The 14,868-nt window shown below is 31.9% G+C and overlaps 2 protein-coding genes across 2 annotated transcripts; both read right to left on the bottom strand.

Annotated features, from left to right (window-relative positions):
• Positions 1 to 3,242: 3,242 nt before the first annotated feature.
• Positions 3,243 to 8,541, bottom strand: LOC102581189 (uncharacterized). The gene is made up of 5 exons (XM_006367005.2): positions 8,053 to 8,541; positions 7,835 to 7,968; positions 3,905 to 4,052; positions 3,696 to 3,802; positions 3,243 to 3,449 (listed from the first exon to the last, which is right to left on the bottom strand). The coding sequence occupies exons 1-5, from the start codon at positions 8,336 to 8,338 to the stop codon at positions 3,408 to 3,410; spliced, it is 717 nt and encodes a 238-aa protein (XP_006367067.1). The 5' UTR covers positions 8,339 to 8,541; the 3' UTR covers positions 3,243 to 3,407.
• Positions 8,542 to 13,327: 4,786 nt separating this feature from the next.
• On the bottom strand, positions 13,328 to 14,456 carry LOC102580854 (short-chain dehydrogenase reductase 3b-like). The gene has a single exon (XM_006367004.2). It carries the CDS (start codon positions 14,312 to 14,314, stop codon positions 13,514 to 13,516), a length of 801 nt encoding a protein of 266 aa, XP_006367066.1. The 5' UTR covers positions 14,315 to 14,456; the 3' UTR covers positions 13,328 to 13,513.
• Between the last annotated feature and the right edge of the window lie 412 nt (positions 14,457 to 14,868).

Raw genomic sequence — 14,868 nt, 5'->3', positions numbered from 1 at the left:
GGGGGGGGGGGGGGGGGGGGGGGGGGGGGGGTTCAGAATCGCCCTATACCTGGTCGAAAAGTCATAAACTATTTCACCAACAAACAATACAAACCAAGAATATTTAATGCGACATCTAAAAACATATCTCGTGGAGGCACACGATCCGATCTTACAGATGTGCTTAAACTTAGTATCAACTTGAGATCATTATAGAAATTTATAAATTTCAAATTCTAAATCGGCCCGTGATTCAGTTTAGCTATCTAATATTTAAACATGTACATCAACCATAGACCTATTCCTTTTGGGAGAATTTGAAATAAAAAAAATTGATGATGCTCACACTAAAAAATTACAAGCACTTTTAAAAGAATGCTAAGCTAACCAACTATGACAAATACTATACCAAGTCATGAAGGAAAAGTAAATTACTTTGTAGATTTTAATATTTTGAAAGTACGATGTTTATACTTAAATATGTCTTACATGAGTAGGATATCAACACAAGTTAAACCACGTAAACTGATTATCACTTATAAATTAAATAAATTAGTGGCTAATAAGCACTTACCGTAGGTGGTTGAGCAAAAAGGAAGAAGTTTTTATGAATTAAATAAAAATCTCATTTCTATTTTTGCTTCTCTGAGGCAGAACGGAACTCATATTAAATTAAACTCAACAATAAATAAAACTATTTTCCAAAATAAATTAGTCAAAAGTACTTAAAAGATTAATATCCACAATCGTCTTTCTATTTTGCACCCCAGAGCATTAAGAAAAAAAAATACTACAAAGTTGCTGATATCAAAGGTAACGCGTGTAAGAACAAGGCATCGATGTCCTTGTCACCAACAGGTGTTAATTGTTATCGCGATGATTGAAATTTCTCCATCCTAAATTGAAGACTTCGAATCAAAGTATGAAAATACTATGAAAAAATTAGCTAAATACACATCTTATTGTATCATAATCTCTAAATTTCCTACAATTTTTTTGTTTAAAAAAAATCCTCTCTGATACATCACTCTCCTCTCGCTGATACATCCGTATCTCCCTCTCGGATACATCTATCTCCTCTTTGATACATCCCTTCCCTCTCGAATACATCCCTCCCCTCTATGATACATCCCTCCCCTCTATGATGCATCCCTCTCCTATGTATCCGGATGTCCTATCCCCTCTTCTGATATATCCCTCCTCTCTCGGATACATCCCTCCCCCTTTGAGACATCCCTTTCCTCTCTGATACATCCCTCTCCTACGTATCCGGATGTCCTATCTTCTCTCTGATACATACCTCCTCCCCTCGGGAGACATCCCTCCCCTATGTATCTGGATGTTTGCTGATGTATCTGGACAGTGGCAGAGCCATGCTTTTCAATAAAAGGATTCAAAATCTGAAGAAATAGACACACGCAGTAGCCGAAGGGGGTTCAACATCTATTATATATACCTAAAAAATTATTTTAACCATGTATAAATAATATAATTTTTTGCCGAAGGGGGTTCGGATGAACCCCTGAGAATAAGGTGGCTCTGCCACTGTATCTGGAGGTCCAGTGATGTATTTGAAATCCATAAATTTTAAGGGATTTTTATAATTTGAAAAATAAGAGTGAAATAAAATAATCAACTCTTTTATACGAAGATTATTAATGGGGTAAATCTTAATTAGTCTCACTAGTTGGCTACTAGTCACACTATACTCTAAAAATAAAATATAAAAAAAAAGGAGACGTTGTTGTCAAGAAGGTCGTAATTAAAACCGTGCTTAGCACTAAACCACTACATCAATCAAATATCATGACAACCCCACCAAGCAAAGAAACTCCAATATATACTAATGTGGTCCACCTCTAATTTGTATTTATGCCTTTTATATGTGGCAATTGTCATTAATTTAAAAGATTATGCTAATACATGTACGGTCTAAAAGTCCATTGGCCCCGCCCCAAAATTTCTTCTCTTTACTTTTGATGCTGAAATTTCCATTTTAAAAATATTGAGGAAATAAGATTTTTTTGTCCTTTTACTTAAAATAAAATAAAAAAAAGAAATTTTTTAAACTCTGTATAGATAAAGGTATCTTATAAAAAAAATAATTATAAGAGACTAGAAAATTATTTCTCTAAAAAATTTCTGGTGTGAATATTTTATTTTTTTATATAGAATTTCCAAACTTCTCCATTATGAAACTCCCACTTAGAAATTAAAATTGCTTTGAACAATAATGTTTTAGAGATTCTTTAACTTTTCCATTATAAATCATGAATCAATTTATATATTATTTTATGTATGATAAAAGATGAAGTAACTAATATATAAATAATCAAATCTTGTATAATTAGTTTATATATTATTAATATTTGTATAGCTCTAATTAGCAATCAAACGACTCCTTATTGTATTATGTGTGCTTGAATTATGGTATTAAATATATTTGATTTATTGAAATAAAAAGCAAACTGCTAATTAGCCCGTCTATCTTTGAGCTAAGGTCGTGCATAAAGACGCAAAGTTTTCAACTTTTTTTTAATTATAAATGTTGATTTGAGTTCTCTTTGTTAGTTATATAAAAAAAAAACTTTATTATTGTTAATTATAAAGAAATGGCTCTTGATTCACATGCATTCGACATACTGGTCTATAAAGGCCAAAAAGCAAATTTAAACTTTTCATTTATTTATTTTGTTGTAACATCTCCTCCCACATGGCTGCTCCTGGTCACCATGGGCTGAACTACGTGAGATCAATAGGATTTGAATTTCTTCCCGCAAAAAATTACATTGTATATATATGATTAAAATTATTTTTATTTATATAATAGATTTTGATCAATTCCTTTGCTTGTTCGTGCACTTGGTTTTTCAAATTTTAAATCTTTATATTGAAAAATTGAGTTCCACCACTTCTGACCTAGCTATATAAAAAATTTAAGTTTAGCAGAAAAGAATCCCAATGTATGGTCCTAATTTAAACACGCCACCTACACGACTCACTACATAGGTTTAAGGAATGCAGGATAATATGGTTCCTAAAAATAGATAAAGTCACCTCTAACTTAAACTTTGTGGGAATCTTGTTAAAGTTGTGTCCTAAAAAATTTAATGACTAGCTTAAGGTTAACTTTATGCATTTTCTCTTTATAGGGTACTTTTTTTTTCACCCCTTTATAGGGTACTTGGGTATGATTTTCCGTCTGACTGAAACAATATTGGTAAAGTCTTCAGTAAATAAGTAATGTAATATATAGCTTATGATGATCACAAATTAGTGATATTTTTCTAATATATAGTACAATAATATGATGCTGATAATTTCCAGAATGATATATGTTATTCACAAATACAATTTCTGGGTTGAATGAGAATCATATGATCTTATTCACAAATATAAACCGAAATGCATCCACTTGACTTTGTACATCAGAATTTGACATTTTCTTTTAGGTAACACACAATCTCTTGCTGCAATAATCAGAAAACGAGAGCATTAATAGACAGTCTGTGTTTATATATAACACACAAATGTTTATCCACAAGTTTCAAAAATCTTATAGTGCAACAATCGAATGTTATGACATCGTCAAGACAACAAATTTCAAAAGAACTCTTTGTTTCTTTCTTAAATAAAAATTCGATTCAAGTAAAATAATGACAAAACAAATAAAACGGTAAGTAGTTAAAAAGGTGCAGAGAGGAAACAAAACTTACTATTAAACAGAGAAGAATGCAACCAGCAGCTCCAGGGAACAGAGCATACCAATAGTTGAGCTGATGCAACTTAGCTCCATCAATGAACAATAGCGGCAAACTTGCAGCTACAACACAAAACACAAATTTAGCACAACAACTTCGAATATACATTACCATAAGATCTTTTTTTTTTAAAAAAATGAGAGATAATTTGCAAACTAATTTACCAGGAGGATGAACAGAGCGAGTATAAATCATGAAAGCCATGGCAGCAGAAAGGGCGGTGCTTCGAGCTAGCCAACATGGGCCCAATATTGTTAATGCCAAAACACCAATGGCTGCACAACCGATTTGTGCCATAAACATATTGTACTTCTGCACATTCATATCACATAATTCCAAAGTTAATTACTTAGACGATCATTCAACTAATAGTCGCTCAATTTTGTTGTGTAACAGAAAAGTCACCCAACTATTATCATTTCACCTACACCGTATTTTTTCTTTTCGGAAGACTTAATCTGGATTCATTTGTTTAGTTATGACTTATGAACTTGCTTATTCAAATTCTTATGTTTAAATTGATACTTGAGTGACTAAAAAATCAAATTTGAGTGACTTTCTGAGAAAAAAAGAGAGTTTATAGTTGAGTGATCATTTGTGATATTATCTCTATAATTTTCTATATAGACGGTATAATTTTTAGAAAAAGAATGTTCAATTGACCAGCCTGATGGCTATGCCAACACTACTTATGAAATTATACTAATGTTATTGTTGTTGTATTAGCATGATTACTCATAACTCATAACAGACAAGCCTATCTAATGGCCTCCCCCAACTCTTTATATTTTTCCTTAATATTTTCAAAATTATATTGTATGCATTTTGTACAGTAATTATTTTAATGTGTAAAATGTTCCGTTCTACTAATGCTCTCATTCTCCCAGGAGTAATACGTTAAAGAATCACTCTTGTTTCTTTTTTTGACACGGTTGTTAAGGTACACTAAGGAATCGTTTGGTTAGGAATTAGTTATGAAAAGATTAATAATGTAAGATTTTAGTGTAAAATTTAATAATGGAGGTGTTGTAATTTACGGATTATTAATGCAGGTATTAATGTATTCATGATTATTCTCATCTCTTGTACAAATGGATAGGATAAAATATGTGTTAGTTTAACTTTTCAAAAAAGGATTGTTAATACAATAGGTCATTTTGGTCATATTAATTGCTTTAATCCACGAATTACTATAATCTGTGTATTTTTATTTTACTTTTTATCTCAGTTTAAAAAATACACAGCTCAACAATTCACTTAATATAGGTTAGAGGGAGTTATTTATGTTATCAACAAAAATGACAATCAAGTAGTGTATAAGTAATGCTGAGTTTTATGCAACTCAAGAAAACATTTTATTCCCTCCATTCATTTTTACTTGTCTATTATATTAAAAATACACTCACTTTCTCTTGTTACTTTTAGCATGTCAAGAGAAAAACATATGTTTTTATCCTTAACATTAATTACTTATTCTTCAAATCATTTTTCAATCCAAAACTAAACATCAATATATTAATATGAATATTAAGTTAAAATATTCATGCCAATCACTATTTTTAAGAGACCTGCAAAGTCCAAAGTAAACAGTGAATGTCACTTATGATGAATTTTTATGCAGGTATTATCACTCCTAATAATACTTGAAGCCAGACCAACACCAAGGGGTCGTTTGGTACAAATGCAAGTTATTGGGGAGTTAGATATGTATTTTATTCTATAATCAGATATTAGTAAGGCAGGAATTATTATGCATGGTTTAATATTATTGTAGAGATTGTAATGCAATGATTATTAGTTGTTAGATGTTTGGTTTAGTACATTAAAGTAATTAATTTCGTAGATCATGAGGCCTGAGGGTGATTCTGTTTTTTAGTTGATTTGATATTGCTAATACTCATATTTTATCCCATATAAAATAAAATAACGCATATATGTTAATTTATTAGGAAATCAAAGTAACACCAAACAATGTATAAAAAGAATTAATGTATAGATTAATGTTAAATATGACTAATTCTTCCTATAGGCCAACCAAATCGATCCTAGGTAATCATGTCCATGATCTAACTTTTATCGACAAAATGATGCAATTGAGTGTTGATAAGCACAATTAAGGCTTTCAATTGGTTGAGAGACAAAGTTATATATACTCTATATCAAGGAGCCAATTAAGTTACATGTTCACTTAATGACAAATTTTTTTACTATTTTCTTTCTTCTTTTGGCATATCAGAAACAGAGCTAAGCAATCAACAACTTGTATTATAATTTTGTACATACAAGTAGTAATTTATAAACTAGAAAATGCACAAGCCACGAGAAAGGCACTAAAGGATCCTAGACAGACTGAGCAAAAGCTTTTTAAAATGGAAGATCCAATCAAGACTTGCAAGAGAGAAATAAAAAAAATTAAAAGGTACATACTACTTGATACTGGTAACCAAATTAAGGACTTTTGTATTGATTACTTATCTTTTAACACTTTCTTGTTTTGGGAAGATGACAACAAGACGAGTTAGTATCCACAACTAGTGATTTCTGTTTTCACTTCATGAATCCAAAGATTGTACATGTTCAAGTGGTTCTTTCCCACTAGACTTCTCGTTTCTATATTCTCATACGCAAAGCAACCCGTGTTAGCAGGTTTAGAAAAGGGTAATATCCCAAAGTGTGATATAAACGGTCTATAAATATAAGCATTAGTGGCTCCAAGACTCACTAATAAAAAATTACTGTTTTCTAATTGATTTCCCATTGAAAAATATTTAGTGACTATTCCCACAATTATTTTTTATTGAATCACTGAGAAAAGAAAATAAATTAAAGTAGTGTTTTCATAAGAAAAAACTAAAAACTTTTCAGTGTTTCAGTAAGAATCTATTTCTCACTATGAGTTTTTCAGTGAGCTGGTTCAATGTAAATTAAGTGAGAAAATCATGTTTATAACACAAATTTTCCATTTATTCTTAGTGGAAAAAAACTCTGATTCTAACTCCTCTTCACGTAGTTGAAAGCTGAAATTGTTTAGTGGTAATTATGAGAACAATATGGTTTCTCATGTTAGTTTTGGGTGTTGGCTTTTGTATAATATTAGGAAAAAGAACTAGTTTCGAAACTCATCAGTTCAATTATTACTCCATTCATTTCAAATTTGATATAAGTTGACTTAATTTAAAACTGAAATTGTTTAGTAGTAATTATAATTACAAGTTACAACGTTAGTTTTGGGTGGTGAATTTAGTACAACTATCTAAAAAATACATGTGATTAGAATTGCGGATCCCACATTGGAGCTCCAACTAAATTTAAATTGCGCTCTGCAGGGCCCATTCGGGAGAGGCGCTCTCAACAAGATTTTCTCCATACCCAGGAATCGAACCCGAGTCCTCTGGTTAAGGGTGAAGCACTCCCACCAGTGCACCACAACCCATGTTGGTACAGTCGGATGTAGTTGACACGATGGAAGTGATCATTTTCTGATGCGTAAAGAAAAACTGATTTCAAGGAAAATAGTGAGAATGACTTCCATTACTTATTAGCGGAAGTGACCTTAAAATTTGATACTTGTTGATTTAGACCAAAAATATTACAGAATATTTATCAATTACCCCCACCAAAACTTGGTCACATGAAAAAATGACTTCATATTTTCTGTCTCCACAAAGATTTGAACTTCTATGCTAATCGAAGGTACCTCAGGTCAATTCTCAGAATTAACCTAAAAAAAAAATTAAAGCTACAGTTGGCAATTGGATATAAACTAATATATATGACCATATTTATCACATGTGAAGGAGCATATATATACATATATTATATAAAATAAGATGCAGCTGCTGTAAACCGTCCAGCTAAAACAACCAGTACCCTTCTCCGCTCACCCTACCCACAAAAATAAAAAAACGATAGCACTAGGCAAGATAAACTTTTAGCAAAGGAATATGCTCTTTATGTCCTAACTTTTTGTTTTCCAAGATTCAAAATATAAGTAATTTTGATTGAAGTAAAATTATAGTAGTATTTTTTAGACGAAAAATAAATATCACATAAATTAAAACAAACAATAAATAATGAGAAATAAGAAAGCGTACCCTAGCACCGGGAGAAGCAGGAGTGGCAAATAGGACAGCACAAACAGCTCCTAGTGGAGCTATAGTCATAGATATCCCTTTTGCTGCCAATATTTGGTCTATTTTTCCTAGCATCGCCATTGCCGCAAATGCCCCTATATATTTATTATAGTAAATAAATGCATTAATTTTGACCTCATATCAAAATAGGGTAAGTATTATTACTGAGAGAACCCTACCTGCAGAAGGCCAAATAATGTCACTTAGTGGAGGAGCTTTCGAGGACTTTTCTGGCATCCAACCATCCCATACTCCTGCCGATGCTCTAATGGATTTTTTTCTTTTAGTTACTGTCCTGTTTGCTAGTATTCTTTCGTTCAAACCCAATCTCCCAAGTCCTAAGATTCTGTTTTCATTTGAAGAATTCAGTACAGAAAATGTGTGCGAGGACGAAAAAGACGTCGGTGGAAGCAAAATGCAATGATTAGGGAGATAACTAGAACGGAGATGAAGCTGCGCATTCATTTTTTCCGATAGATTTGTTGTTCTACGCAAAATAGAGTAGTGACATATGAACAACCATCAATCAACAAGGCAGAATGAACAATTTTTGGATTGCACTTTTTAAATTTAATTTTTGATTTGGGTGGATTAGGGTGGTTCAAGTTAGAACAAAGATACCCCTTTGGGTGGAAGTTGGAAATTGGGATGAGCGCCAGGGACGAGACTCTTCAATATATTGAAGGGGCATATCAACCCCCTTATAAGTAGTGGTGGGGGTATCCAGCTCCGCTAATTTTGTCCAATTGTCTTTTATTATTATTAGACCCCTCCAAGAGTGTGGTTTTAAAGGGCCAATTGAATTAGTACCCTATTATATTATTTTCCTAACGACATCTTAGGTTTTACAAATAAAAAAATATTTGGGTTTGATGTAGTTGAGTCAAACGTCTATCGGAAACAGTTTTTCTATTTTCACGAAATAGTAATAAAATTTGCTTATACTCTACCTTCTTTAGACTTCACTTAGTGAGATTTACTGAATTTGTTATTGTTGTTGATGTAAAAAGTAACATGCCCTTTGTTCGATATTAATTATCCTAATTTATAAATAGTTTTTTTAATGTACTTGTCAATTTTCAAATCAAAATAGATATCATTATATTTTTTTCTATTTTATCCTTGTAATTAATTCTTTTAAATTAAAAGTATGGGTAAAATAAGTTTGAATTTTTTTAAAGAAGTCTTATATTTTACTTGTGATTTCTCATAAAGCGTGTAAAGGAATTAATACGAAACGAAGAGTATATTTTTATATTTAAATTAACAAGAACAAGAACAACAAAAGTTTATTTTCTTAAACTTCGTGTCAAATCAAATTCGATCATTCTTTATAAAACGAAGAAAGTACATAGTGAACACATTAAAAATAGTGATCGTTTAAAATTGTCAGTGACTATAAAAAAAAATGATTTATAATTTGTTTAAAAGTAATTGGGGAGTAAAATGACGTTGGAGTTTGGGAAAAAGATAAGTAGAGGTAACATATCATTAATTTTCAATTCATGCATTATGCAAAGGGTTATGGGCGGCCATGCTCTTATCACAAAAGCCGCCGTCTTTTCCGGGCCAGCCTCAAAGAATGTTTTACGTTTGATTAAATTTACTATGGGTACATTACATATATTAATTATTCAAACTGGCATATTCCAATAAGAGTTTGCCCAATACTCTCTCCGTCTCATATTATATGTCATATTTGTCATTTGCACTTCCATTAAGAAATAAGGTAATTTTATTCTTATGCCCTTATTTAATTTTTACTTATGATAACTTTGTAATAAATGATAAAATGTTAGATTTCAAAAATATAAATGCATTTGGATGACTATTTAAATTTTAGAGTTTATTTTTAGACTCAATTTTTTTCACCAATTGATCCAAAAAAATTAAAAAATCAAATTTTTCCCACCTCAATTTTCTTATATATTTTGTGTAAAATGTTTTTTTATATTTTTATATATAAATTCTTAAAGCAAACATGACAACATCACAAAATATTCAAATTCCATTACTTCAAATTGATCTAAATTTTCCTTTGAACTTTTGAAATGTCATCTTCCTTGATAAAATTTGTTGAAGCTTCAACTTTCAAGATTATTTTTTAATTTTTTTTTCATCTTTTATTTTTAATTTTTTTGTTGATATATTTTTTTTAAATCAAATTTTATAGAATAAGTAGTTAATTAATGAATGTAGTACTCTCCCAATGAAATTAATTACTTGTAGATTTCCTAGGTTAGTCAAAGTAAATACATTTTCAAGATTAATTAATTATCTATCAAGGGTATAATGGGCAAAAAATGGTAATTTATGCATAAATTTTATAAAATGACATATATTGTGCTCCAATTATTTTTAGAAAGGGGCAACATATAATATGGGACGGAGGGAGTATATATTTATATATACAACAAATTACACTAATTACTTGCAAAATAAGATGTTAAAAATGAAGAAATAAATATTTATGAGGCGTGAATATATCGTTCTATTTAAGGAGATTAAAATTTACTGTAATATAATCTTCACTAATTCAACATTATAACTTTTAATTTGTCTTTTCTTCATGATAAAACAGTCCAACAACGCTATATAACTCAAATATAGCAAACACCTCTCATGTATGTCGATGTAAGACTTCTTATCCTGATTAGGGGTGTCAGTGTCACATACACGCCTTCTTATGGACTCTCTGGTGACGGAGCCACGACCGACACCCCTTCGTCAGAAAATTACATTGTGTAGCTAGAATGAAAATATTTTTTATGTATATATATATTACATATTGGCATTCCTTGGCTTCTATACAATTTTATTTCTTTATATTTTGACAGCCCTTAGGTGAAATTCTAGCTCCGCCATTGGACTCAACATCTTAGCTGAGGTTTGCCCCACCGTATGAGATTTGTCTAGATTCAACATTAAGGTTTGTCTCACCTTATCGGAATTTACTTAAACTTAGTTAAGCTCAAATTCACCACTTCGACAAGGCTGATACATGAGAGACTCTGATACTATTTATAACGGTCTAGCCCGCTAGTGATATTATTTGTTTTGAGTGTGGGCCCACACGATTTATGACACATCACTAGTGTGTAAGACATGCTTACTTATATAATAAAAATTTTCCTGTATTTTTGCCATTGTGAACCTTTTTATCCTAAGTTGGAGTGTCACACTAATTATCATACACTTAATATTTTTTATTTCTAATACTAAAAATGCGTAATAATACTAACAATTATTATTTTATTGTTAATACAAAATATAGAATACGAATAATATTTGAATTATCAAAACATTAAAATACCATTAGAGTAGACAATTAATGTGTTAAGTCCACATAATATTGTTAATTAACTGTAACTCATATAAATTCATGTTTTTTTAAACCAATACATGCGCATATAAATAAAAATAAAAATGTAGTTTATAATACATCGATTATTTGGAGTCTTGGACATATCGCCACTGCCAAAAATGCCAACGTTTTCTGTGTTTGGACGTTTGGACATGTACCGTTATGCAATTTTTTTTTTTTAATTACCACTACTTTAATAAAAAAATACTTAAATCTAATGATTTCAAATGATATTTGAGGAATCTTAGTTACTCAATCGGTTGGCTACGTGACTTTTCACGTTGTTAGTGATTAGTGAGAATTCGATTCTTCACCCGCTCATTTTCCCATTCTCCTAACTCCTATTTACAATAATAATAATAATAAAAATAAAAGTTGATAATGTTTGACAAACTAATAATGCTTAGAACAGTCACAAAAACTTGTCTTGTTACGTTGTTTCCTTTTCACTACACTTATATAAAAACACCAACAAAAACAAAAAAAAAAGTATATATTATTACACTAGTGTGGGGGACAAGTACATTGATAGCTGCTTCGAGCATCACTGTTTATAGAATAGTCAACATTACAAATTATGTAGTGTATAATCGTCTCAGAATTTATAGTACTCATAAATTATATAATGCAGCTCTTGTATATAGTTTTTTCTTCTTCTACATGCAAGGTAATGTTATTTCGAAGCTGAAAAACCACATTCACTTGCACAATTTTGGCCTCAGTGGTCATTAGTTCTGTAGGAAATCAAAATGTCTGAATCTGAATATTAAGAAATCTATTAAGATTTAGATTTTGAATCTAAATACATATTTAAATATTTAAATGTATTAAAATTTATTTTCATTTAAAAAGTAGTAAGTATATAAAAAAATATATTCTGAATTAGTATAGTGCTATATCAATAAAATATTTTATAAAATTATATGGCAGGTGGTGGTAGTAATAACTATGCTGTTACGTTAGGTAATAGTGATTTTGTGGATAGTAATTATTGGTATGGTGGTTGACAGTAATGGTTGATGGGGTCTAAGGGTAATTTGTGGTAGCGGCGGCTTATAGTTATGGTGCATGATAGTGATAACTAATGATGATGGTGAATCGTAATTGATGGTGGATATTTGGCGATATATAATAGTAGCTAATGTAGTGATTGTCGGTAGATATAAATGTAAATGGTAGCTAGCAGAGATGATGGTTGATTGTAATTTTTAGTAATTGACATAAAAATGATAGTTGTGACTGAGGATGATGGTCATGAGTGGTAAGAAAGGGTATTTCATAATGGTGGGTGACGACAATGGTAGTTGATAGTATATAGTTGATGATGACGACAACCGTGAATGGATGAAATCATCTTTAAGTTTTTCGAATAATTAACTTAATAACAGTAAGACTTCGCTACAAATCTTAATCATCGATTCTATTCAGATCTATTAAGTGATCATCACATTAAAAACCACGTTAAATGGTTATGAATGATTAAGATTCAAACAAAAAATAAACGAGTTCAATGATTGAGATTTGAATAATTAAAAATTTAAAACGAGGCATTATTTTGGAATATAAACAGATATTCAAACCCAAGTCCATGACCCAACAAAGATACAAGTGGAAACCAAAGCCCATAATTATCAGGAATGAGAACCAAACCTAAGCCCAAAGTTAACTGGAAAGAAAACCCAATAGAGCCCAAACCTAAGCCCAAATAACAATCACACAGGAGGATGAAAATGTAAATGGTAGCTAGCAGAGATGATGGTTGATTGTAATTTTTAGTAATTGACATAAAAATGATAGTTGTGACTGAGGATGATGGTCATGAGTGGTAAGAAAGGGTATTTCATAATGGTGGGTGACGACAATGGTAGTTGATAGTATATAGTTGATGATGACGACAACCGTGAATGGATGAAATCATCTTTAAGTTTTTCGAATAATTAACTTAATAACAGTAAGACTTCGCTACAAATCTTAATCATCGATTCTATTCAGATCTATTAAGTGATCATCACATTAAAAACCACGTTAAATGGTTATGAATGATTAAGATTCAAACAAAAAATAAACGAGTTCAATGATTGAGATTTGAATAATTAAAAATTTAAAACGAGGCATTATTTTGGAATATAAACAGATATTCAAACCCAAGTCCATGACCCAACAAAGATACAAGTGGAAACCAAAGCCCATAATTATCAGGAATGAGAACCAAACCTAAGCCCAAAGTTAACTGGAAAGAAAACCCAATAGAGCCCAAACCTAAGCCCAAATAACAATCACATAGGAGGATGATAACCTCCATCGACGACCAAATTATGGCCGGTGATAAACTGAGAGTCATCCGACGCCAAAAACAAGACAGCATCAGCTACATGAGAAGCTCTAAGAGCTCCAACTTTCAAGCAATTGAAGGATTCAAACAGTTTTTCCAGCTCCTCTACACCCATTTTCATCGATTTCTCTAACAATGGTGTTGCCACTGCTGCTGGAGAAACACAGTTCACTCGTATACCATACGCACCCAGTCCTTTACTTGCAGACCTCACCAATCCCAGTACTGCGTGTTTCGACATTGCGTAGTCAATTTGCCTCGTTACCCCCATCGTTGCCGCCGCGCTCGCCGTGCATATTATCTTCCCTTTTACCCCACCTTCCACCATAGCCTTCGCCGCGTGTTTCACGCAAGCGACTGACCCACGAACGTTGACCGCGAATAGGTTATCTAAAGCATCCAGATTGAACCCTAGAATATCTTGTGCGTGCTCGTTGTGGCTTGCAATTCCGGCGTTGCTGAACATTATATCGACTCGACCGTGAATTTCCACTGTTGATTGTACCAGGGATTGGACTTGTTGCTCGTCTGTAACGTCACATTTAATGAAAGTGCAGTGAGTGGACCCGATTGATTCCGCAACCGATCGACCTTTTTCTTCTTGGATGTCAGCAATTACTACCTGAGCGCCATGTTGAGCAAACAGATATGCTGTCGCTTCGCCAATTCCGCTTGCTCCTCCGGTGATGATGGCAATTTTACCGTTCAATTTTGGATTGAATGATGGCGGAATTGGGTTTTCCATTTTCTTTCGACTTTTTTGGACGCACTTTGAAGGTAACAAACACTTTGGCACTTGTGTATTTATATTCAACAAACTGTTTGTTGGAATAGGAAAAAAATAGACATGTGCATACCTAATGATTATAATTAGGTAAATGCCAACATCAGTTGAATTTTGGGAATTAGCAGAAGTACCCTCAAATTTGTCAGTTTATATGTTGGAATCATTCAGAAAGTAGATCCCATAGCTTATTGTAGCCAGCCAACCCTGGACCCGGGGGACCAGGGGCGGAGGTAGTAAGGGGTTAGGTTCAGCTGAATCCGTTTGATAGAAAATTATATCATGTGTGTATATATAGTTAGATATTGCATCCATTTCAACTTATTCACGTGTTTACTTTTCATATTTTGAAGTGAAAATTTTGACTCCACCACGGAGATATATTTCATTTTCTTGTTATAATCCAGCAAATTCCGTCCATTCAGGCGAAATTTTTTTTGGCTCACATGTAATAGGAATCTCCACTTCACAAGGAAGATGTCTCTAGTTTTTCAACATGTTATCGGCTATAAACT

This window comes from Solanum tuberosum, unplaced genomic scaffold (genome assembly GCF_000226075.1).
Source record: "Solanum tuberosum cultivar DM 1-3 516 R44 unplaced genomic scaffold, SolTub_3.0 scf00695, whole genome shotgun sequence".
In the NCBI taxonomy this organism is placed as follows: Eukaryota; Viridiplantae; Streptophyta; class Magnoliopsida; order Solanales; family Solanaceae; genus Solanum; species Solanum tuberosum.
The sequence above is the reverse complement of the archived record's forward strand: the minus strand, read 5'-3'. Positions and strand labels throughout refer to the sequence as shown.